The following is a 25,497-nucleotide window of genomic DNA, read 5'->3' as shown; positions in this document are numbered from 1 at the left end:
TTTTAGAATATAAATATTAAATTGAATTACATTTATTTTAAATATTAAAATCCCAAGTATCCAACAACAAATGTGAAAGTAATAAACTAGCAATCTGCTCTAGCAATCTATCCTTCTCTGTTACTTTTGTGTAGCGTTCATGATCTAATTTAGACCTCTATCCTGCAAAGCATGGCTATTTAAACTCAGTCGGACTGTTCACATTTAAAGTTATGGGGGTATGTCTTTGAAGGATTGAGGCCACAGATTATAAACATCAAGAAGCAGGGGACTAGTATTTTAGCTGCTTATGAAGTGATACGGCACCTACATAATTCAGAAATCTGGGCCAGAGAGGAGATCATAGAATCAACAGATTCTCATCCAGAGCTGATCAAATGGAACCTAAGTTTTCCATCTAAGTTTGTAAGTGATGTATACCTGAGTCTGATAATACCAGAAAAACACACATTTTATAGACAGATGTCTAATTATAAGATCATCTCTAATGTATTATTTCAGGTGAGGGAACCATGGCGAGAACAGTACAGGCACCATAAGAGTATCCCTTTGTGCATTCTTGTAACTATAATTTTGATCCTATTCAGTGACTTGTACAGTTTGGGTCTGATTTTAAAGGTGTTCAGAGATGTGATGCTCCTACCGTCTTCAGTTGGAACTGTGGCTCCTCAGCATCCCTGAAAATCAGGCACTTTATTTTTAACATTAATTTACACCTCTACCCCGAGATAATGCAACCTGATATACCATGAATTCGGATATAACGCGGTAAAGCAGTGCTCCGCAGGGGGTGGGGCTGCGCACTCCAGGGGATCAAAGCAAATTCGATATAACGCGGTTTCACCTATAACACGGTAAGATTTTTTGGCTCCCGAGGACAGCGTTATATCGAGGTAGAGGTGTACATTATAGCCATCTGTAAAAGCAGCACATTATATCACCAGCAGATGGCACACTGTTCAACTGTAACAAGTGGACTTTTACTATTAATACATGTTATTTGTAAAAAACAAAACAATGATCTAAATCATCCGTCTACCACAGGAAAACCCAAAAGACAGAGCCAAGAGGGAGATAACTTGCAGCGTTTCCTCTGAATCTTTCTCCTCAGGAGGAGCAGAGTCAGCTACACAGACCTCAGGAAATTAGCTGAAGATACAACGCCATCTAATAACAGGCCCTATCGTTCTCCATAGACGTAGGAAGACAACGTTATGTCAGTTTACACTCAGTTCATATTTCAAGGTTATCTTCACAATGACAAAGACTAGAAATTAAAATGTAAGGCTTATATTTGGGAGCACAGGAGGCCATTCCATGTCTACAGAATATACATAAGCTTGACAATAGAGATGTTTTCTGGGGGAGTTGGATATTTTGTGGGGGGAGGGGTAAAGATGACTTGTTGTGGGAAGATGGGAAGGGGGAATAAAGGTAATAAGACTTGTACCTATCACTTCAAACAATATAAATGCATTCTGTCTACTGTAAGAGAGATATAGTGGGTGAGGTAATATCTTTTATTGGACCAACTTCTATTGGTGAAAGAGACGAGCTTTTGAGCCATACAGAACTCTTCTTCAGGTCTGGGAAAGGTACTCCAAGCTTCACAGCTAAGCGCAATGTGAAACAGATTGTTAAGTATAAAAGTAGTTAGCATATATTCTAAGGGATCATTCAAGATAGAGTAACCGGCTAACACCTCTGCAGTCATAAGACAAAAAAGATGGGGTTAGATTGTTATAATAAACCATAAATCCAGTGTCTCTGTTCTATACAACTACACTGCATACAACAATGGAAGATATCGAATTTAGCTGTTTGAAGCTACAACTACTCCTGTCTACTGTTGTAAGTCTGCTTTGTCTATTTAGGACCTGATCCAATACCCATTTATATCAGTGGGAGTCTTTCCAATGACAGTCCTTCCCCTGGCTTCAGTGAATTTTGGATTAGGCTCTCAAATTGTAAATTCTTTGGGGAAATAATCATGTTTGTACATGCCTAGAACAATGGGTTCCCAGTCCTGATTGGGGACTTCTAATACAACAGCAATATAAATAATAAAATTTCTGATTAAAAATTAACCTTTACTACCTGTGCTTTTCTTTCCTTGTAAATATAAATGATCCCATTGTAAAAACCCTTTGACCACAGTTTTAAACTTTTTGTTATCACATATGTAGAACTTAACTGGGAACTGTACAAACCAGTTTTAGCTTTATTTAGGAAATTAGTCAGATTTAAATGTGTCATTTCAGAAAATGAACTTTTTCTGCCAATAAGTACGTGGATATATATATTTGATACCTAATGCAAATAACTGCAGTAGGAAGCCACACGTTTATTCAAATTTCAGAGATATTGCATTGTTCACCCTAGGTAATTTACACAAGAGTTTTGTCATATATGCAGCTTCCCAAGGTACAGAATGTAAACAAAATTACATAAGAAACATCAAAAATCAATTAGGCCCTTTAGTACACTGTTGATGCTTGTAATTGCTTCCTTTTGTGGGCTTTGCTTGTTATTGAAAGATACATTGCAGTACAGAAGGGAAAACTGGATGAGAATCATTCACATTTTTTTTCTCCAGCCAATGGGAGATATCAATCATGATTTTTTGTTTGTTTAAAAAATATTTTGTTTAAATGATTTCTCCATTAATTTTTTTTATTTACCTGTTGCCAGTTCTTACTTTCTTCCCATTTTATAGTCTTAAATTGCTAAGATGGATATTCTGTGCTTCCTTCTTAATTAGTTTCCTAATTGTTAGCAGAATTTCAGAGTTTACATAGAATTTTTAAGAAGATATTTATAATATTCATCTATACTGAAAAAGACAGTTCTATATCTCATTAACATCCCTCCTGTGAGATCAACACAAATTCAAATACAAAACTGATAAGGAAGCAGCAGGGCTATTTTTACAACCAACACCACTTTCTGACATACTGAACTTCTGCACATCAAGACAGATGACACGGTTTGACTGGGCTATAGTCTCTCTTCAAGAAACCAGTCAGACTTGTATTCCTAAATCATTTATATACCTTTGAAAACAACCTTTTTAAATGCTTAGATATTGGGTTTAGGATATTAACCTTAGGCTTCTGTTTTGACAAAGATTTTATGCTGTGGACTGTTTTAAAAATAAAAATACAATAGTAGCCCCAATGCTGCATACACTTTTATGCACATGCTTAACTTTAAGCATGAGAAGTTCCACTAAAGATAATGGGTCTATTAATATGAGTAAACTTACATATCTACTTAAATATGTGTGGGATGAAGGCCTTGATTATCAATATTTTTCTAACATTAAAATAAGTTATCATACTAGTTGTGACATTTTAAAAAACAAAATAATTATAATTTAGTTCATTATAAATTTTATTAATAAATTAAGGCCAGAAGAGACAATTATGAGCATCTAATCTGACATCCTGTGTAACACAGGCCATAGAATTTCATGAAATGATTCTTGCATCAAACCCAATTTTTTTTTCAGTTTGAGCATATCTTTTAGAAACAGACATCCAAATTTGATTTAAATTAGGTTGTTTTTTTGCCTGGCTTATTTATAGACTTTTTTTGGAAAAGGCCCCTGCCCCCCCGTTTTTTTTTAGAATAGCTGCAAAGTTTAACTGCTTAATTTTTTTTAGCCTTTGCAGAGTTAATTTTTTACTTTTTAAAAAAATTATTTGCTTATTTTTTAAAATGACACCTTTATTAATTTAGATTTTACCATTTTAAGTATTGTTTTGGGGATTTGAAATTTTTATGTTTGTATTTACTTTTTTATTTTATTTTTGCTATTATGCTTTTAGGACTTTTAATTTGCTTTTTATTTTTTATTTGTTTTTATTTGTTTGTTTGTTTGGGCCTGATTTTGCTTTTTTTCCTGAATCGTTTTTTTATGGACCAGGCTTTGTTCCATTACCAATTTAGCAAGGAGGGTGGGCTCTTTAACTAGCCCCCACCCCTTTTGGTCCCTTTTTTTAAACATTTTTTTAAAATTATGAAATTACCATATTACTACTAACAAAAAATACTACACTGCCCAAACGCCTATATTTTTTAGAGTTTGGTTTAACAGAGCAAGATCTGTTATTTTTGGATTACTTTCTTTAAAAACATTTTTTACACAGGTGCTATTACTATTTGCCCGCATTCTCTACCAAAAATGTTATGCTTAAACAGAGCACACGAGATCTTTTTATAGGGGAAACGGCAACATGCCGCATTTATTGAGAATACAGCAATTAGCATATGCTTTTTAGTTACACACACACCATGCACACAGTTCCGCCAGTCGATGTTTATAGTTACTAATCCAGAGTCTGGATTAATTTAGTGGCCAGCCAGATTGGTCGCAGAGGGGAGCCAGGCTCTGTCGGTCACAATCCGATGCTTTTGGAGTAGTGGCAAGACGAACCCAAAGTCCCATGGCAAAGCAATTTGTTTTAATAGTTTTTTGTTGTTGTTGAAGTTTATGGATTTTGCTGTGTTAGTTTGTGACTGGTTACTTTTTAATTGGTGTTATTTTTTGATAGCCCAAAACACCTTTGAGAGGGTTATTTTGTTTGGTTTTGAATTAATTAATTATTTTGTGTTTTAAGGGTGCCATCCTTCACCTTAGGGTTGTTAGTCTGCCTCCCCTTAACCATGGATGCGCGTTGATGGTTCTTTGGCATTTTAGAGTTTTTTAAGTTTATTTACTTTTTTTTTTATTTTTGGTCATTTGGTTTCAAAAATGGCCTTTACACCTTATTTTTTCCTGATGCATACATTCCTTATTCACATACACAGTTTTTTGCAGAGACCTTCAAAAGGTAACAAATAGCAGTGTTTTATGTTGAACAAGAAAGGCATTATAAATTAGACTTTACTCAATTTTGTAACTGTCCTTTCCCACATTGGGGCCTCGGCCTCCAAAATTCCTTTAATTTATTTAACACAGACACCGATAACATTCTGTGCTACTTACAAGGCATAAAAAGAAAATGGCTAATACTAGTATTCATTATTCTATTTATTTATTTTAATACCTTAATTCTTACTATAAAATATAGAATCATAGAATAGAATCATAGAATATACATTGTATATAGCCAAAACATAACCAATTATATAGCACAGTACCTATGGTACAACACTTAGACTGACAGAGAATTCACTACATTCCTAGGTAAGTTGTTTCCATGTAGACTTGCCAGGTGTCCGGTTTATGACAGGAATGCCCCATTGAAAAGGACCCTGGTGGCTCCGGTTAGCACCACTGACTGGGCCACTAAAAATCCAGTTGGCAGCGCAGCGGGGCTAAGGCAGATTCCCTGCCTGCCCTGGCTCCATGCAGCTCTTGGGAGCAACTGGCATGTCCAGCTCTTAGGTACAAGAGTGGCCACAGGGGCTCCATCCGCTGCCCCGACCCTGAACACCGGGTCCCCAGCTCCCATTGGTCGGGAACCACAGCCAATGGGAGCTGTGAGGGCGGTGTCTGTAGGTGCAGGCGGCGCGCAGAGCCCCCTGGCCCCTCTGCCTAGTAGCCAGAGGGGGGACATGCTGCCACTTTCAGGAGCTGCGTGGAGCCAGGGCAGGCAGGGAATCTGCCTTAGCTCCGCTGCGCCGCCGACTGGGAGCCATCCAAGGTAAACACTGCCCAGCCAGAGCCCACACCCAAAACCACCTCCTGCACCCCAGCCCCCTGCCCCAGATTGGAACCCCCTCCTGCGCCCTAACTCCCCCCCCAGAGCCCACACCCTCTCCTGCACCCCAATTCCCTGCCTAGCCTGGAGCCCCCTCCTGCACCCCAAACCCCTCATCCTCAGCCCCACTCCAGAGCCTGCATCCCCAGCCAGAGTCCTCACCACCTCCCACATCCCACCCTTCCCCCACCCTGGAGCCTGCACCCCGAGTTGGAGTCCTCACCCCTTCCTTCCACCCAACTCCCTGCCCCAGCCTGGTGAAAGTGAGTGAGTATGGGGGAGAGCGAGCGACGGAGGTAGGGGGGATAGAGTGACTGGGGGTGGGGCCTCAGAGAAGGGGCAGGGCAAGGGTGTTCGGTTTTGTGCAATTAGAAAATTGGCAACCCTATTTCCATGGTTAACTCTACTCTCTGTTTCAGAGGTTTTAAGGCCAGACGGGACCATGGTAATCATCCTGTCTGACCTCCTGTATAACACAGGTCTGTTAAAAATGTACAATTTATTTCCAGTCTGAATTTATCTAGATTCAGCATCCAGCCAATGGATTTTCTTATGCCTTTGTCTGCTAAAGTAAAGAGCACTTTATTATGAGAATCTTTTCTCCGGATACATACTTATATACATCATGATAGACTCCCTCTTAATTTTGTCTTACACATCACAAAATCAAATAGTGGACACCAGAATGGGACACAGTATGAGACACAATATTCCAATAATGGTCTCATTACTGCCATATGCATTGGTAAATAACACATTCCTACTTCTATTTGATATTTCCCTGTTTACCTATCCAAAGATTTAATTCGCTCCCTTAGCCACCACAGTGCATTCGGAAATCATGTACAGATGATAACCCAAAATGATCCCTACATTCTTTCCTGAATGTCTGATTTCCAAAATACAGTCCGTCCTCCCACCCCATGTCTGACCCACATTATTTGTTCCTAGATGTATATATGACATTTCATTTGGCTGTATTAAAACACAAATTTGTTCAAGTGAGCCCAGTTTACCATGCAATCCAGATCATTCTATATACACCTCTACCCCCATATAACGTGACCCGATATAACATGAATTCGGATGTAACACGGTAAAGCAGCGCTCCGGGGGGGCGGGGCTGCGCACTCTGGCAGATCAAAGCAAATTCGATATAACGCGATTTCACCTATAACGCAGTAAGATTTTTTGGCTCCCGAGGACAGTGTTATATCGGGGTAGAGGTGTAACTTATCTGTCCCCACAATTATTATTTGCCATTCTACCAATTATTATGTCACCTGAAAACCTTACCAGAAATGATTTTATATTTCCTTCCACAACATGGATAAAGATATTGAATGGCACTGAGCCAAGAACTGATCCCAGTGGGATCCCTCCAGAGACACCCTTGCTGGATGATTCCCATCTACAATTAAATTTTGAAATCTAAAGTTGCATTAGCACAGATTATCAAATTATTTTTACAAACTTCAGCATGATTTAAGTCATTTTCTTAAAATTTAGTGATTTAAATGCCCCTTCCTGCCATTGAATCTTCTGACACTTATTCTTTCCTATAACTGCACATTTAGGTCTTTGTTCCTTGGATATGACAGAATTTTTTTGAATTGGTTTCTGCAGTGCTCCAGAGTGGTCATTATAGCACAGTGCTTTATGGGATACTTCTGACAAGGAATGGGAGCAGGCATATAGACTTGTATACCACTCTCCCTGTAGACTGTAGGCTAATCCTAGCCATGTGCTAACCGAGTGGCTGATATGGGAGTGGGAAGGGGAGCAGTGCATCTTTGTTAGTGTTCATCTTGGCATGTACAGCCACCTTCAAAGACTCCCTCCCCAACCTTGAAAGATAAACATGGACCCCAGGTCTTCTCCGTCCCCCTGATCCATCATCATCTACCAGCTGTTGAAATCCTTTCCTTCTACCTCCTGTATGAAAGAGAGATTACAGAATTCTAACAGACCAACCCAACCTCTTCTCAAGCATCTTGCACAGGACCCCACAAACCTAGGGCTGAGCCTTCACATTCCCAATCCCAAGGTCTTCAGTAGAACTACTTGCGTGAATAAAGTGGAAAGAATTTGGCCCTGAATCTGTTTTTGAGAAGGAATGCTTGAAGGGACAGGGTAACCTATATCTGATTACTACAATAATTAAGGGTCTGTCAGCATTTCGAACTCAGGCCCTATAATAGGATTTATAAAGTGTCCCCAAAATTCTGTATTGGCCTGAAACTTAGGCCATGTCTGTATTGGTACAGCTGTGCCCCTGTAAGAACGCTCGTGTAGCTGCATAATGCTGAGGGGAGAGAGTTCTCCCGTCGACAAAATAAAACCAACTCAATGAGTGGCGGTAGCTATGTAGGCGTGAGACGCTCTCCCACTGACATAGTGCAGTGCACAAGAGCGCTTATGCTGGCAAAATGTATGTCGCCCAGAGGGGGTATTTTTTCACACCCCTGAGAGACAAAAGTTTTGCCAACATAAGTGGTAGTGTAGACATGGTCTTAATAAGCAAGATGTCAGCCCAGGAGTTTACCACTTCCACTTATACTAGCATGATGATATCACTTTATTATTTAGAAAAACATGGGGCACATGCATGGAAGAAATCTGCAAGGTTTTGTAGTCTCGTGAGGGATTATTCAACTCCTACATGCCATTTTGGAGTCATTCACTTTAAGAGCCAGCCAGATGCAATAACAGCTTTGAAAAAGCTCAATTTCATTTGAAAATTAGGTATTAGGCTTGTTTGTGGCTGCCATATGGGATGCAAAGTGAAAAGAGCTTGCACCTACTTTTGAAGCTACAAAAACTTTTTTTAAAATTATAAAGGCGAAATTGAGCACATAGTGGTCTTAAATATGATTTTTTCTGTTTATGCAAATACAATACAAGCATACTGGACCAAGTTCTGGTCTCAGTGAAGTCAATGACAAAACTCCCATTGACTTTGATGGGACAAGATTTGGTCATTAATCTGACTTTAATGCGGTTAACTTTATAATTTAATATGAGATGAGCGGTGTTTGCTGGATGAGAATTCTTGTAATTTCCTAGACTTTTTGAATAAAACATATTCAATTCCAAAAAAATTCAATAATATGCATTTAAAATGAAATTCCAATTTTGCTGTGTTTGAATTTTGCATGTAATCAACTACATTTGGGTGTAAAACTGGAATGTTATGAAAGTGACGTGATTCCTACAACAAATATCAGTGTCTACCATATGTACCATGGTAACGCTATATAGTCCATTAACTAATTAAGTACTATTAATAGGCATGCTGAATTACATGCAGGAAGCTCTTCTTTACATCTACTATTAATGCCCAACAGTGTGCTAGTTTTCTCAGTGCTCCAGGACAAATAACCTACTAACACATTGCATAAACAATGTAAAATGAACAAACTGAAAGACACTTATGTTTTACAGTTAAAAAAAAATCCCAAACAAAAAGCAAAATAACACTACCCAAAAAAAGCCTAACTGATTACTTTCTAATCAATCAATGTGATGAATGAAATAATCTTGTGTTAAACTGACTCAAACAAAAGGACAACGAAAGCAAATCTTGAAAAAAATTCATGAACATTTTTTTCCCTAATTAAAAGCTTCAGTTTGCTGACTGGGGAAGTTATGGATGAAGCACTATTGCTCTTGCTTTGCGACAATTGCAAAAACTGCTGGCTGTGTCAATCAGTGGTTTATTTATTAACAGAAACGAAATAGGAAAAAATAAATTAGTTTAAAAGGTAACTGAATCTGAATGCCGAAAAAAGTTCATTGGGTAGCTGTGTCCTATGTTTAAAGCACTGGGTCTAAGCATCTTAGGGTATGTCTACACTGGCAAGTTTCGGCCCCACAAGTTATACCACTTTTATTAAAACGCTGGAATTAATAAACAGCTGTTGTGTGACCACACTGTGCTCCTTGTGACGCCCGAGTGCATCCACATTAGCAGCTCTTACACTGACAAAGACAGCAGTGCATTGTGGTAGCTATCCCACTGAGTACCTGGATGCAGGATGCTTTGGGAAGGGTTTGCAATGCCTCATGGGGCAGGCACAGCGTCACATGATGCAGGTTTCCCAATTCCATTGTCCCATGGGCATCCTACTACATTGTTAGCTGCTTTTCAACTGAAGTGTGTGGGGGAGGGCGGGGGAGAGAAAGCGTGTGTGTGAGTGTGAAGCAGAGGAGAGAGACAGTGTGTTTTGGGGGGACAGAGAGTGTGTCAGCATGCTGTCTTGTAAGTTCAGACAGCAGCAGGAAACAACCAGTCCTGAGGCAGGGGGAAACCCCAACATCAGCCCTGGCCTCCCTCCCTGGGGTCTCTGCACAGGAATCTCTCTCTCTCTCTCTCTCTCACACACACACACACACACACACACACACACACACACACACACACACACACACACACACACACACACACACACACACACACCTGCCTCTGGGTTTAACAGCACTAGCATTCCACATTTATGGTTTGCTTTGTGTCCCAGAACAGATCAGCACAGCACACAATGGCTGTCAGAAACCGTGCTTTGAAAGGGGAGGGGCGCACGTCTCCAGGGCAGCTGAGTTCAAAACAATGAGCAGAGCAGTCACCTGAGGCATTATGGGACAGCTCCAGAGGCCAATTACAGTACACAAAGCAATCAAGTGTCTACATTGGCAATAGAGCGCTGAAGCCTCTGCACAAATAGCCTTATGACTCTCATCGGGTGGGTTTTTGCAGCGCTGCAACTGAGGAGTTGCTGCGCACAAAGTGGCTTGGCAGTGTGCACACGCCTGCAGTTTGAGTGCAAAAAGCTGCTTTACTGCGCAGAAACTTGCCAGTGTTAACTTGCTCATCAGCATTTGGGGAGAAGAGGCTGTCCAGTCCCAGCTGCACACCAGCTGCAAGAATTTTGATACCTACAGACAGATTTCACGATGCATGACAGAAAGGGGCCATGACTGGGATACATTGCAGTGCAGGGTCAAAGTTAAGGAGCTGCGGAACACCTACCAAAAGGCGTGGGAGGCCAACCGCCGCTCCAGTGCTGTGCCCACGAGATGCCGGTTCTACAAAGAGCTGGATGCGATACTTGGTGGCGACCCCACCTCCACTGCGAAGGCCACCGTGGATACTTCCGTGGCTCGCATGCCAGTCGAGAGTGGACTGTGCCAGGAAGAGGAAATCTTAGAAGAGGATGGGGAGGAGGAGGGGGACCCGGAGGCAGAGGACAACTAGGAGGTCAGAGATGCATGCAGCCAGAGCTCTTCTCTACCCTGGAGGAGGCTAGCCAGTCACAGCTTTCGGAACTTTGCGAAGTGCAAACAAGAGAGGAGGCCCCTGGAAAGTGGCTTTGATTTTGAGAAGCGCTGAAGCGAGTTGTTAGAGGCAGGAGGGCTGCAGAAAGCAGGCTTGTGTCTGTATGATGCATGTACCACCACATGCCTAGTCTGAGTGGCGGAACAGGGTGCTGATTGACTCCCTCACTTCATGGGAATCTCCCTCAGAGATCTCCATGAAACTCTCATAGAGATACTGGGCAATCCGCTGCCGCAGGTTCTTTGGCAGAGCTGCTTTGTTTCTTGCCCCATTAAGGGTAACTTTCCCGCACCGCTCTGCCGTCACTGCGGGTGGGGGGACAGACACCATTGCTGCACAGAGGCGAGCCGCATAAGGGTCAGGGCAGAAGCCGCAGTCTTGGAGAAGACCCTCCCTTGATTCCCTGCTCACCCTCAGCAGCGAGATATCTTCCATAATGAACACAGCCTGTGGAAAATGTGGGGACAGTAATGATTATAAGCCCCTCCCCCACAGTGCTGGCTCTCCCCAAGAGCCACGTGCCCAGTGTACAGTACGGTCCTGGAACACTGATTTCTCCTGCCCCTGTGGTTACTCACCATTTTGGGGGTCTTGTGGCTCATATGTGCTTGCCTGGGTTCAGCCAGTTAGTGACAGGTATGTGAATAGTGGCTGTGTTTTAAATCACTGAATCAGTGGTCTGTGTGTTGCAAACAATACTGCTTCTGTAAAATGTTGCATTTTGGCTTCAGAGATATGACCTGGGAGCCCAACCTCCCTCTTTATTATTGCCGGCTGAACAGCTGCGCAGAATTAGAAAGCAGCCACGAAGAACTAAAGAGGATTTTCTGCGTGATGTCATGATGCACTCCCCGGCCGAAAAACAAGAATTGAAGGAGTGGCAGGACAGTGAGAAGAGGGACCGAAAGGAGAACACGGCACACCAGAACAAAGCCACGGAGTGGATCTTAAACATTATGGAGCACCAAGCGGACATGCTCCAGGCGCTACTAGCACTGCAAACCAAGCAGCTCCGCGCCCTCCCTCCCCAACAGCCGCTGTCGCAAAACTCTTTCCCATGCGACCCTCAGACACCACCAACACACTCTTATCAACCTCCTGGCTCCAGTCTCTACCCGCGACATTCCACTCCTCTACTGTCATTGTCCAGCACTGCGGACTCCCAGTACCCACTGCACTCAGCACCCGTCCCTCTGCAATTAGGCCCTGCTGAAGTACAGTACCTGCTGCACTGTACTCCAAAGGACAAGGTTGCATATGATACCTGGACATACACAAATCTTTCACTGTCCCGGGACCTCCCCTCCTCCTGAGACCCTCCCTTCCCCCATTCCCCACAGTGCTGATGTGTTTTTCTGTTTGTCTCTCTCCTCCGGTTGTTGTTTTTTAATAAAAGAATTGTTTTGGTTTGAAAGCAATCTTTATTCCATTAACTGAAAGCAAACAGAGCCCTTCAAAGCAACAGGCAATTTTCTTAAACCTTCACAGTGCATCACATGCACCAATCTCAATCATCTCCTAGTATTACTAGCACTGCACTCTCGAGCATAGCAACAAATATTAGTGACTTTCAGCTTAAAATTGCTGCCTCAAGGCATCCCTGATCCCACACTGCGCCCCTCTAATAGCCCTAGTCTCTGGTTGTTCAAATTCAGCCTCCAGGCGCTGAGCCTCAACAGTCCAGCCCTGAGTGAAGCTTTCACCCTTCCCTTCACAAATATTATGGAGCGTACAGCACACAGCTATAAGAATAGGAATATTGTCATCGGCCAGGTCCAGCCTCCCATATAGGCAGCGCCAGCAGGACTTTAAATGGCCAAAGGCACACTCAACAGTCATTCTGCACTTGCTCAGCCTGTTATTGAACCACTCCTTGCTGCTATCAAGGTTCCCTGTGTATGGCTTCATCAGCCATGGCATTAAGGGGTAGGCAGGATCTCCCAGGATCATAATGGGCATTTCAACTTCCCCTATGGTGATCTTCTGGTCTGGGAAGAAAGTCCCTGCTTGCAGCTTCCTGAACAGGCCAGTGTTCTGAAAGATGCGTGCGTCATGCACCTTTCCGGACCAGCCTGCGTTAATGTCCGTGAAATGCCCACGGTGATCCACAAGCGCCTGGAGAACCATAGAGAAATACCCATTCTGATTAATGTACTCGGTTGCTAGGTGGGCTGGTGCAAGAATTATAATATGCGTACTATCTATCGCCCCCTCCACAGTTAGGGAAGCCCATCTGTGCAAAGACATCCACAATGGCACGCACGTTGCCCAAAGTCATGGTCTTTCGGAGCAGGATGCGATTAATGGCCTGACACGCTTCTGTCAACACGCATCCAGCAGTCGACTTTCCCACTCTGAACTGTTTAGCAATCGATCGGTAGCAGTCTGGAGTAGCCAGCTTTCACAGTGCAATCGCCACGCTCTTCTCCAACGACAGGGCAGCTCTCATTCTTATGTCTTTGTGCCGCAGAGCTGGGGCGAGCTCATCAAACAGTCCTATGAATGCGGCTTTCTTCATCCGAAAGTTCTGCAGCCACTGATCATCATCCCAGACGTACATGACGATGTGATGCCACCACTCAGTGCTTGTTTCCCAAGCCCAAAAGCCCAATGGGACTCAATGCTCAGTCTAGAAGATACCATCAGAGAGGCTTAGTTTTGCAGTTCTCAAACTGTGGATTTATGTCTTCAGAGGTAACATGCTTGTTAACAGCAAAAATGTTTTTAAATAAAATAAATAAATAATATATAGAGGTGAGAAATAACAGACCTCAACTCTATTGTCCCTCTGACTCTGTGTACACAAATTTGCAATCGCTTACCTCTCTCTAAAAGTGCAAAGTTTCAAAAAGTTCAATGAATAGAAGATTGTTGGGGGTGGACTAGATCTGGACAAGGAGATGAAGACTGGAGATAAATGTGAGAAGCGAGGGACATATGCTTGTTTTGTTAAAATATTCTACGTTTGCAGTTGAAGAAAAAAATCCAGAATGCTTAAGGTTGTTGTTTTAGTTAAATAAAACAATTTAAATGTCTGTCTGGTGACACTCTCCTCTTAATACAGCATGGCAAGAAAATCCTCCAAATATTAATGATTAACCTGTTGAACTGGAGATAGTTCACCTCCCAATGACTTCATAAATATCTCCTTCAATTACCTTTGGTAAATGAAATGACCAAACAATCATTCATTTTCTGATATAGCTGTAAAACTAATCTGAAAAGTTTTCAAAATAAATCACTGTTTAAAAATGTATAGTGTGTACCTTCTAAAAATGAAACTTACATCTATCTCTGAGTTGTGAAGAATATGTATTAAGGTTATAACAACCCACAAGAATGCACTTTTATGTAGAAATTCATGATTAAATTGAGTCTTCCCGACTAGTGATTTAAATCATGATTTAAATCAAATCCACCCTGAGGAGCACTAAGGGCTGGTCTACAATGGAAACTTACATTGGCACAGCTACGTCTCTCATGGATGTGAGAAAGCCATATTTCAGAAACATAGCTATGCTGACCTAACCCCCGATGCAGACAGTGTTAAAGTCATTAGGAAGAACCCCTCCCATCACTGTAGTGAGGAGTCTATACTGTAGCATTTTCAGTTTAGACATTGCCTAACACTTTAGCAGCTTCTTTACATTACAGATGCTACAGCAGCACAGCTACAGCGCTGCAGCTGTGCCACTGTAGCATGTAGTGTAGTCCTGATCTACACTAGAAAATTAGGTCAGCATAACTACATCACTCAGGAGTGTGAAAAATCCACACCCCTGAGCGACATAGTTAAGCCGACCTAAGTCCCTGTGTAGAAAGCTCTAGGTCAACGAAAGAATTCTTCTGTCAATCCAGCTACTGCTTTTCAGGTCATGTCTACACTAGCAAGCTTACAGTGGCACAGCTGTGCCTATGCAGTACATGTCAGTAGTTTTCTTGTTTCCACTAAAAGATATTACCTCGCCCACCTTTTCTCCCTAGTAGTTTCTTTGAAATTCAATGGAACTACTCATATACTTTACTTATTCAAATGCTTAAAGTTAAATACACTCTTAAGTGTTTTGCTGAATAGAAGCCTAAGGTATAATTGCCCCCAAAATGGGAAACTCTCCTGACTATGTCTAAAGTGTGCCTTTATCTTTCAAACATTATTTCTAAGCCTCTGACTGCTTTTTCCCCCTAGACATCACTAATGCATTATTCTTCCACTTGCCTGACCGATCAATGAACATTTTGGGGCAATTCTGATTTCTGAAAAACTCAGACTAGTCCGAGGATATGATAGTCCTGCTCCAGTTTAAAACCTATTTGTTAGCAAAGTGTTATACAGAGAAATACACAAGCAGCACAGGTGGTCATATTTGCATGTAAATACTCAGAATGCCCTTCCAGCTCATAGTTAGATCAGAGCAGTGTCAGTATCTACGCTGAGGGAAGAAACTGAAAGGGCTGGTGTTGCTTGTGAATAAATAAAGTATTTTTGTTTGGTACACTTTGAAGCCCATTCAAATTACAGAAATATCATAGCAACATCCTTGTGGTAATTAAATGATGACTTCTGTGTTGCCGTAACAGAGCAACATCACATTTGTGCATCATTGATAAGCAATAAGCCTACAATTTTATTACTGTTCAGAAATGTGCCAAGAAAGGCAGTGGAAGATAAAGAACCAAATGTAGACCACTAGCTTTAAATAATAAAGCTGGTTTGGATAGTTATATTCCTTATATGGCCATATGTAGTGAGTCGGTGTGGCTCCCCTCCTGTCCAGAAGAGGGAGCCCACGTGCCGGCACCAGAGTGGGTGGGACCACCACCACCTGTCCCCGCCCCCCGGAAGTCAAGGGGCGGGACAGGAAGTATAAAGGCCGGCCGCCAGAGCTCAGTTGGGTCTCAGCCACCACAGGGAGCAGACGTGCGGCCGGTAGCTCCTGGCCAGGAGACCGTCGAAGACCGGGGCTTGGACCCTGGCTGGCCTGAGCTACCCCGGGCCCGCTACGAGGAGGAGCCGCCGGAGCCCGTTCACGCCCGCCACTGGGAGAACCCCTGGGAACCGGACCCCACTAACCCTGAGGGTGAGACTGGACCCGAACCCCGTCGCCCCTGCTGCTATCCAGAGGAGCCGCCTGAGGACCATTGGCCGGACTTCCCGGCAGAGCTACCAGACTTGCCACCGAGCCCGGGCAGAGAGGAGCCCATGGAGATGGACTGGCCCGATCCCGGCGTAACGAACGAGGTAGGCTGGGAGGGGGATCACGGAAGTAGCCCGGGGATAGCCGACACCGGTCCGGCTGCAACTGAGTGTGAGCCTATATCAGTGTGTTGCGGTCTGGATACCCCACTGACCAGCAGCGGCAGCAACCGCTGTTAGGGCCCCGGGCTGGAACGCAGTGGAGTGGGTGGGCCTGCGTTCCCCCCTGCCACCCGCCGCACGGGTGGCAGGCTTCCCCCTCACCCAACGCTTGGCTACAGAAGCCTAGGCGTATCTTATTTGAACTAATTGCTCGCTCAGCCCCTGCAACAAGGGCCTGAGCCTAACAGTGTTTGCCCCGCCCTGATCCAGGGCCTGGGCTTGGAACTATTTGCTCGCTCAGCCCCTGCAACAAGGGCCTGAGCTAACTGTGTTTGCCCCGCCCTGATCCAGGGCCCGGGATTTGAACTAATTGCTCGCTCAGCCCCTGCAACAAGGGCCTGAGCCTAACAGTGTTTGCCCCGCCCTGATCCAGGGCCTGGGCTTGGAACTATTTGCTCGCTCAGCCCCTGCAACAAGGGCCTGAGCTAACTGTGTTTGCCCCGCCCTGATCCAGGGCCCGGGCTTTGCACTATTCACTCGCTCAGCTCCCTGCAAACAAGGGCCTGAGCTAACTGTGTTTGCCCCGCCCTGATCCAGGGCCTGGGCTCTGAACTGTCTGCTCGCTCAGCCCCTGCAACCAAGGGCCTGAGCCTAACTGTGTTTGCCCGCCCTGATCCAGGGCCTGGGCTTTGAACTCTTTGCTCGCTCAGCCCCTGCAAACAAGGGCCTGAGCCTAACTGTGTTTGCCCCGCCCTGATCCAGGGCCTGGGCTCTGAACTATTTGCTCGCTCAGCCCCTGCAGTAAAGGGCCTGAACTTTAACTGTGGTTGCTCCGACTCTGCACTAAAGAGCCGGAGTTCCGGGACTAACTGACTACTTGTTCCCACAGTAGTGAGTCGGTGTGGCTCCCCTCCTGTCTGGAAGGGTCGAGCCCCGGCTAGGACCTACTACACCATAAATAACATGAATCTGTGACTAACCTAACTGGCTTCTGGGATCAGTACAGTAAATAACTGTTGGGTTTAATTCTGTATCTGGAATTTTAAAAAGTGAACCATGTTCTTTTCAAATTAATCCTAGGTGAAAAAAGAACCAATTACCCTATATTTCAACAACAATACTTTACATTTTTATAGGGCAAGAAGCCATACCCTTGTTTGAACTGTGCCAAGACATTCCATCACATATGGTCCTGAAGAATTCCACACCACTAAATAATATAACATAACCTAAGGCAATGAATATCCTAAAGCTTGATCTCTGCCCAAAATTCACATTGACATGAACAGAAGTCTCATATGATATATGGAATAAGTGTAAAATTGTATTTAAAATATAAGGGTCTAATTCTTCCATGCGTGTAATGTATTTTACACTCTTACACTCACACTAGCAGGAGTAACTCATGCAAATACCACTGCACAGATGGAAGACTAGATCTTACAGACTACTAGTCTCAGTTGAAGCTCTGGACAACCAGAACCCCACAGAATCCTTATGGGACCACACAAAAAAATATTTTGAGAACCAAAAGTAAGAGATGGAGGAGGATTTGGGAAGGAAGTGAGCCTGTAAGTGGATCTTCTTTATATTGAGTGAGTAATCTGCAGGTAAAACAGTTTGAGAATACCTTATAGAGAATTTACTACTAAAAATCTTGGGCACAGATAGTATTTTTCTGCACCGAATTTCATTTTTCTAAGCATTATTAAAACTCACATTAAAACTGTGGTTTTGAGGGCAAAACAATGTCTGCGGAGAAATCATCTTGTCAGTGTCACCACAGATTTGAACTGACACACTGCATGATAATGTAATGTCATCCCCGTTGACTTAAACTTGCTTGTATATCACTATGGCACTTCAACATGGTGCTGAATAGCATAGCAGCCATGGATTAGTACTATCCTCATTATACAATTGTCACAAGAGATAGCTAGGAAATTAGCACATACATATTATATACATGTTGTTGTTTTAGACATAAAAATATCTTGAGCATTTTAAAAACAGCTAGGGCCTGATCCTGCAAACACAGGTGTGTTTAAGTTTACTCCTTTATTTTGTCCCATATATGCCAATGGGACTATTCTCAGAAGTAAAGTTACATGTGTGCATAAGTGTTTGCAGGATCAGGACACAAAGGATTAAATCCATGCAAATAATAATTTTTAAATCTCCAAACCTTTTATTTTTAAATTAGAACTTGTCCAAAAACCTCAAAACCAAGAAAATTGAATCAGAATCCAAGTTATATTTTTATTTTCACCATAAACTATTAATAACAATTTTAGGTAAAATAAAATTATGTTGATTTCAAATACCCTGAGAGTCTAAACTCTGAAAACTGTGGTTATTAGTGAGAAACTCAAATCTTTACCATATTAGCACTTGATACCATTAAAAACACACATGTGCTATATTATTATTATAAAGCAGACCTTCTAAGGCCCTGATCCTGCAAAGACTTATGTGCATACTTAACTTTATGTACTGATGTAATCTCTTTGCAGTCAACGGAACTAAGCGCAGTGCATAAAGTTAAGAACATGCATAATGCTTCATTTCATTAGCTGCTTATATGCATTACAGTCACTAGGGTCTCTGTTTTACAATCTGATCCATGTGGACCTTTGTGCCATTTAAAAAAATTGGAAAATGTGATTGAAAAGCTAAAAAAATTGACAAAAAGGGACTCAGGTGCAAGTATAGTATTATCTGAAACTACTTTTAACTTCTGTTTTGATACTGACTGGAATTCCAGTGGCAGAATCCCTTCAACATGCTTCAGCTCCATGAAATCATGTTAGGGTGTGGTATGCTGGAGCTCTCTGCCTATGGGGCTGTGCCACGGGATCAGGGTGGAGCAAGGCATACTGGTAGCCTTCTCCCCAGGGGGCTGCCCTCTAGGATTAAGGTGGAGTGGTACATTCTGGGAGCTCTCTCCCCAGGGAGTTGCCCTATGGGATTAGGATTGGGTGATGCATGCTGACAGCTCTCCCCCTATGGGACTGCCCCCTAGGATTGGGTGGAGTGATGCATGCTGGGAGCTAAGGGAGACAGAGAGGTACATAGACAAGACTTTCCAAGACATAGAGCCATCCCAGCCACTGTCTGACAGCCTCTGTGCTATTAATGAGGATGCTAGTCTCGGGAAAGAGAACATCAAACTGAACTGGAGGGCAACAATCCCTCTATTGGGACCCTTCTGCCACTGAGGATATCATCTAGCACTGAGTATAACCCTCCAGGGGAGGGGACCCCAGTTATTAGGAAGAGACAAATAATAGTAATGGGGGATTCAATTATTAGAAATATACATAGTTGGGTTTGTGATGACTCGGAGAACCACATGGTAAATTCCCTGCTGGATGTGAAGGTGGCAGATCTCTCAAGACAGCTAGAGAGACTTACATGCATTGCTGGGGAAGAGCTGGTGATTGTGGTACATGTAGGTACCAATGACATAAGGAAATGAAGGAGAGAGGTCCTGGAGGCCAAATTTAGGCTGCGAGGTAAGAGATTAAAGTCCAGGACCTTCATATCATTCTCTGAAATGCTTCCAGTTCCACATGCAGGGCCATGTGGATGAGATAATGGTGTAGGGAGGAGCATTTTCATAACTGGGCAACCTTTTAGTAGGGTGACCATAAGTCCCGTTTTGGCCAGGACGGTCTCTTTTTTAAGCCCTGTCTCAGCCGTCCCAACTTTTTTTCCCCCCCAAATAGGAATTTATCCCATTTGCTCTTGCTGACTTGATCAGTTGGCAAGAGCAAATAGGACAAATGACCACTTTGGTCAAAAAAGTTCGGTGTGGTATGGAGGGGGCGAGCGGAGATGGGGCTGGGTGGGGGAAAGCAGCATTCCAGCATGTGGACCCCCTACAGGGTTCCAGCAACCGGGCAACAGCTTGGCTCAGGGTAGGGGCAAGGTTCCAGCAACTGGCAACAGCAAGGGTGGGGGGGCAAGCCTTGGGCGAGTGGCTGGGGGTGTTCTGTTTTCTCTTAGAAAAATATGGTCACCATAGCTTTTGGGAAAAGAGGAACCTATACAGGAGGATGGGCTCCACCTAAACCAAAACGGAATCAGACTGCTGGCATGTAAAATTAAAAAGGTTGTAAAGGTTGTAAAGAAGTTTTTAAACTTAAGGCTGGGGGAAAGCTGACAAGTGTCGAGGACCACATGGTTTGGACAGAGACATCCCTTAGGGGAGGATTTATTTATAGGGATTCTCTATAGCCTAATAAAAAGGAGAGGATAGAAAGTGACAAAGTACAGGTAGGAGCTGAAGAGAAACAGTCAAATGAAAAAAAGACTCATTCAGTCACATCACATGAAGGCAGACAACTAAATATTGACAAATTTTATAAGTGCTTGTATACAAAAATGCTAGACGTCTAAATACTAAGATGGGTGAATTTGAGTGCCTGATATTAAATGAGGATATTGCTATAATAAGAATCACAGAAACTTGGTGGAATGATGATAATCAATGGGACATGGTAATACCAGTATACAAAATATATAGGCATGACAGAGTGGGTCGTGCTGATGAGGGAGTGGAACAATAAAGGAATGAAAGCATAGAGTCAAATATAATAAAAATAATTTATAAAAATATAATAAAAATAAATTAATCACACAGTACCATAGAATCTCTACGGGTAGAAATTGCATGCTTGAATAATCAGAGTATAGCAATAGGAATATACTATCAGCCTCCTGACTAGGATGGTGATGGTGATTGTGAAATGCTCAGGGAGATTAGAGAGGCTACTGATTGGGTACATGTCACCTCAGGATGGTATACAGAGATAAAAATTCTAGACACCATTAATGACTGCTTCTTGGAGCAGCTAGTACTAGAACCCACAAGGGGAGAGGCAATTCTTGATTTAGTCCTACATGGCATACAGGATCTGGTCCAAGAGGTGAATATAGCAGAACTGCTCAGTAACAGTGATTATAATGTAATTAAATTTAACATCCTTGTTGGAGGGGAAAACACCAAAGAATCCCACCACAGTTGCATTTAACTTCAAAAAGGGGAACTATACAAAAATAAGGAAGCTAATAAAACGGAAATTAGAAGGAACAGTCACAAGAGTGAAATGCCTGCAAGCTGCATGGAAACTTTCTAAAAACTCCACAATAAGGTTCAGATTAATGTATACCCCAAATAAACATAACACGGAAGGTCCTCTTATGGATCAGTAACTGGTTAAAAGACAGGAAGCAAAGGGTAGGAATAAATGGTCAGTTTTCAAAATGGAGAGACATAAATAGCAGGGAGATCTGTACTGGGACCAATGCTATTCAACATATTTGTAAATGATCTGGAAAAAGGGGTAGCAGTGAGGTGGCAAAGTTTGGAGGCAATACAAAGGAGGGATACTTAAGCCATACTTAAGATAGTGAAGTCCAAAGCAGACTGTGAAGAGGTACAAAGGGATGTCACAGAACTGGGTGCCTGGGCACCAAAATGGCAGATGAAATTCAGTATTGATAAATGCAAAGTAATGCACATTGGAAAACATAATCCCAACTATACATACAAAACGATGAAGTCTAAATTAGCTGTTAACACGCACGAAAGAGATCTTGGTATCTTGTGGATAGTACTCGAAAACATCCGCTGAATGTGCAGTGGCAGTCAAAAAAGCTAACAAAATGTTAGAAACCATTAGGAAACTGACAGATAATACAGTAAATGCTTGTTTGTTGAAACACCTCATAAGTGCAACCACCACTTATGAGCAACATTTCCACTGGGAACATTTTCCCTACCACTTGGTAACAGCAACATAGCTGCCACGTAAGAGCAACAGTTGTGACATCACATCCAGGGCGGAGATTTGGGGGGGACATTTAGAGGCATTGCCCCCCCAAACTTCATCTTTCCACTCCCCTCCCGATCCTGGACCTTCAGCACAGCTCCAGGACACACAGCCCCGCCACTTGCCCTTCCTGAGAAAGCCTGCATAGAGAAAGCAGATGGGGCCGCACTCGAGGGCTGGAGTAACAGGGGGCTCTGTCCAACAGGGACCCAGTACTCACAGGGTACATCTTTTCACTCCCCTCCCAACCCTGGCTCTTCAGTGCAGCTTCAGGGACACAGCCCCATCCACTTGCCCTGCCTTACAGAGCCTGCGTGGAGAGCATGTGTAGGGGTGAGTTTTGGGGGTGGGAAGTTGGGGTTAGGGGGAACAGCAGAAGCGCAGCAGGAAGGTCTCCTCCTCCCTTCCTCAGCATCTGGCTTGCAAGAGGTTGGGGGGACGGGAGGTTGCTATTTTGAAGTGGGGAGCATCAGGAACCCCCCGTGCACTGAGCTATCCCCTCCATCTCGGTTGCTGGTGGCAGGGTGTGGGTGTGCTGTTTTGCAGTGGGGGATTGGGGAATCCCCCTCCCCAGGGCACTGATCCGTCCCCTTCCCCCTCCCATCTCCAGTGTCAGTGCTAGGAGCCTGCCCCTTCCACCCCTGCAGACTGTGCACGGTGCCCTCCCCAGCCTCGCCTCGCCAAGGTGGAACATGAAGTCCGACAGCCAGGCTCACTCAGCCATTTTGTGACTGGGGGCTCCCCTGCCAAACCCAGGGTTCCACTTTCAAACTTGGTGTTCCCTACTCCCGCCTCCCCTCACCCCACACACACAAAGTGGCTGCTCCTCTCCTTCCAAAACATCCTTTACTCTTCATATGCCTTTGGTCAGATGACACTCCCCATAACAGCAACAGATGCTTGCATATGTTGCTACTGAGCGTTTACTGTAAACTGAAAATATCATAATGTCACTATATAACTCCATGGTATGCCAACACCTTGAATTCTGCATGCAGCGCTGATCACCTCTACACAAAAAGATAGATTAGAATAGGAAAAGGTAGAGAGAATGGCAACAAAAATGAATAGGGGTATGGAACAGCTTCATATGAGGAGAGATTTTAAAAACTGGGATTGTTCAGATTGGACAAGAGGCAACTAAAGAGGAGGATATGATAGAAGTATCATAATGATAAAATCATGAATGGTATGGAGAAAGTGAATAAGGAAATGCTATTGTCCCTTCACAAAACACAAGAACCAGGGGTCACCCAATGAAATTAATAGGCAGCAGTTTAAAAAAAAAAAAAAGGGAAGTAAAGCTTCACACAACGCACAGTCAACCTGTGGAACTCAGGGGATGTTGTGGAGGCCAGAAGTATAACTGGGTTCAAAAAAGAATAAGGCTATATCTACACTACCGCAGTAAGTCGACCTACGCTACGCAACTTCAGCTACGTGAATAAGGTAGCTGGAATTGACGTACCTTAGGTCGACTTTCCTGTTGACTCACCTTACTCTTCTCGTCGGGGGTAGAGTACAGGGATCGACTGGAGAGCGATCTGCTGTCAATTTGGCAGGTCTTCACTAGACTCGCTAAATTGACTGCTGGTGGATCGATCTCAGAGAGTCGATCCCAGCTGTAGTGTAGATGTAGCCTTAGATAAATTCATGGACCCTATTAGCCAAGATGATCAAGGAAACAACCCCATGCTCTGGGTTTCCCTAAGCCTCTGACTGCCAGAAGCTAGGACTGAAAGACAGGGGATGGATCACTTGATGATTGCCCTGTTCTATTCATTCCCTCTGAACCATCTGGCATTGGCCACTGTCTGAAGCCAGGATACTGGACTAGATGGATCATTGGTCAAACACAGTATGGCCGTTCTTATGGGCTACCCCCTGGGATCAGGGTGGCGCGATGCATACTGGGAGCTCTCCCCGCATGGGCCTGTCCCCTGGGATCAGGGTGGAGCGATGCATGCTGGGAGCTCTCCCCCACCCTGTCGGAGCAGGTAGAGCAATAGATGTTGGGAGCTATCGGTTTCCCCTCCCCCAGCTAGCGACTAACAGCTCCGACCGTGTGGAAGGTGTTGCTGCTGCCGAGGTCACCCCCCCGCTTCGCCCTTGGAGGGTCCCTGCAGGCCCGCCCCGTCCCTCCGCCGGGGGGCGCCAGGCCCCGCGCTACCTGGGCTCCTCCTGCTGCCGCTCTCCATCCTCACGCCCATGCTCCTGGCCTGGCCCCAGGCTCCTCTCCCTGAGCCGCAGCCGGCCCGGCCCGGCCCCCTTCTCTCGGCTCCGGAGTAGCGGCGGCCCCTCCCCCCACCAGCCGGGGCGGGGCCGCTCTAGCCGCATGCAGGGTTGCTATGACCACGGACCCGGTCACGTCGCTGGGAGTGTTACGTCCCGAGGCCCGGCAGCCCCGGGGAGAGAGAGTTCAGAGGGGGGCGGGGGAAGAGAGAGGCTAAGGGCGGGAATGCAAGGAAGAGGAGTTGGAGATGGGAGGGGAGAGGAGATGGCGGGGGGGGATGGAGAGGGGAGGGGAGATGGCGGGGGGGGATGGAGATGGGAGGGGAGGAGAGATGGCGGGGGGGGGATGGAGATGGCGGGGGGGGATGGGGAGGGGAGAGGAGATGGGAGGGGGGATGGAGATGGGAGGGGAGGGGAGAGGAGATGGCGGGGGGGGATGGAGATGGGAGGGGAGGGGAGAGGAGATGGCGGGGGGGGGATGGAGATGGGAGGGGAGGGGAGAGGAGATGGCGGGGGGGATGGAGATGGGAGGGGAGATGGCGGGGGGTGGGATGGAGATGGGAGGGGAGAGGAGAGGGTAAGGGTAAAGAGGATGGAGAAGGTGCAGCCCACCCAGGCATGACCATGGAGGGGGTTGTGTGAGGCATTGGCTGGTACAACACCTGTTGTCTTCCCTATCAAAGTCCCATCTGGCCCTGTTTGGGGCTACCTGACCCATCTCTGGGCTGTAGCTAGGAGCCACAATAGGCCATGGCAATAGGTAATTTAGTAGCTAGTGGCCCTATCCAAAGGGTGTAGCTCTGTTTTGTGTGCTTGGGGGAGTCTCTTGGCCGTGGGCAATGTTACTTCTTTACAGAGACATTCCTAGAACAGTAACATTAACAAATGAAGGACCACCTGCCACCCATCATAGAAGAATTATTATTTAGCATGTTTATTACAGTAGTGAATGAGAACTAACCAAGATGGGACCCCATTGGGCTAAAACACTGCTGGTAGAAGGTGCTGCTTTGATGGTCCTGGGGACTGACATCCAGTACACAGATCAGGTGCAGCATGGGCAGTGGCAGGGCAAGCTTTACCCATGCTGCT

At 44.5% G+C, this 25,497-nt stretch overlaps 1 protein-coding gene across 3 annotated transcripts in view; it reads right to left on the bottom strand.

Annotated features, from left to right (window-relative positions):
- SPATA7 (spermatogenesis associated 7) overlaps positions 1 to 24,463 on the bottom strand; it is an 81,922-nt gene extending 57,459 nt beyond the window's left edge. For all 3 annotated transcript variants that reach the window (XM_054024786.1, XM_054024784.1, XM_054024785.1), the window contains exon 1: positions 24,344 to 24,463. Coding sequence is in view for 2 of the 3 variants with exons in the window: in XM_054024784.1 (XP_053880759.1) it covers positions 24,344 to 24,383 (40 nt within the window). In the remaining variant the exon portion in view is untranslated. The remainder of the gene's footprint in view (positions 1 to 24,343) is intronic.
- Positions 24,464 to 25,497: the final 1,034 nt, after the last annotated feature.

This window comes from Malaclemys terrapin, chromosome 4 (genome assembly GCF_027887155.1).
Source record: "Malaclemys terrapin pileata isolate rMalTer1 chromosome 4, rMalTer1.hap1, whole genome shotgun sequence".
NCBI classification, from domain to species: Eukaryota; Metazoa; Chordata; order Testudines; family Emydidae; genus Malaclemys; species Malaclemys terrapin.
Note: the sequence above shows the minus strand (reverse complement) of the source record. Positions and strands in the feature narration are given on the sequence as shown.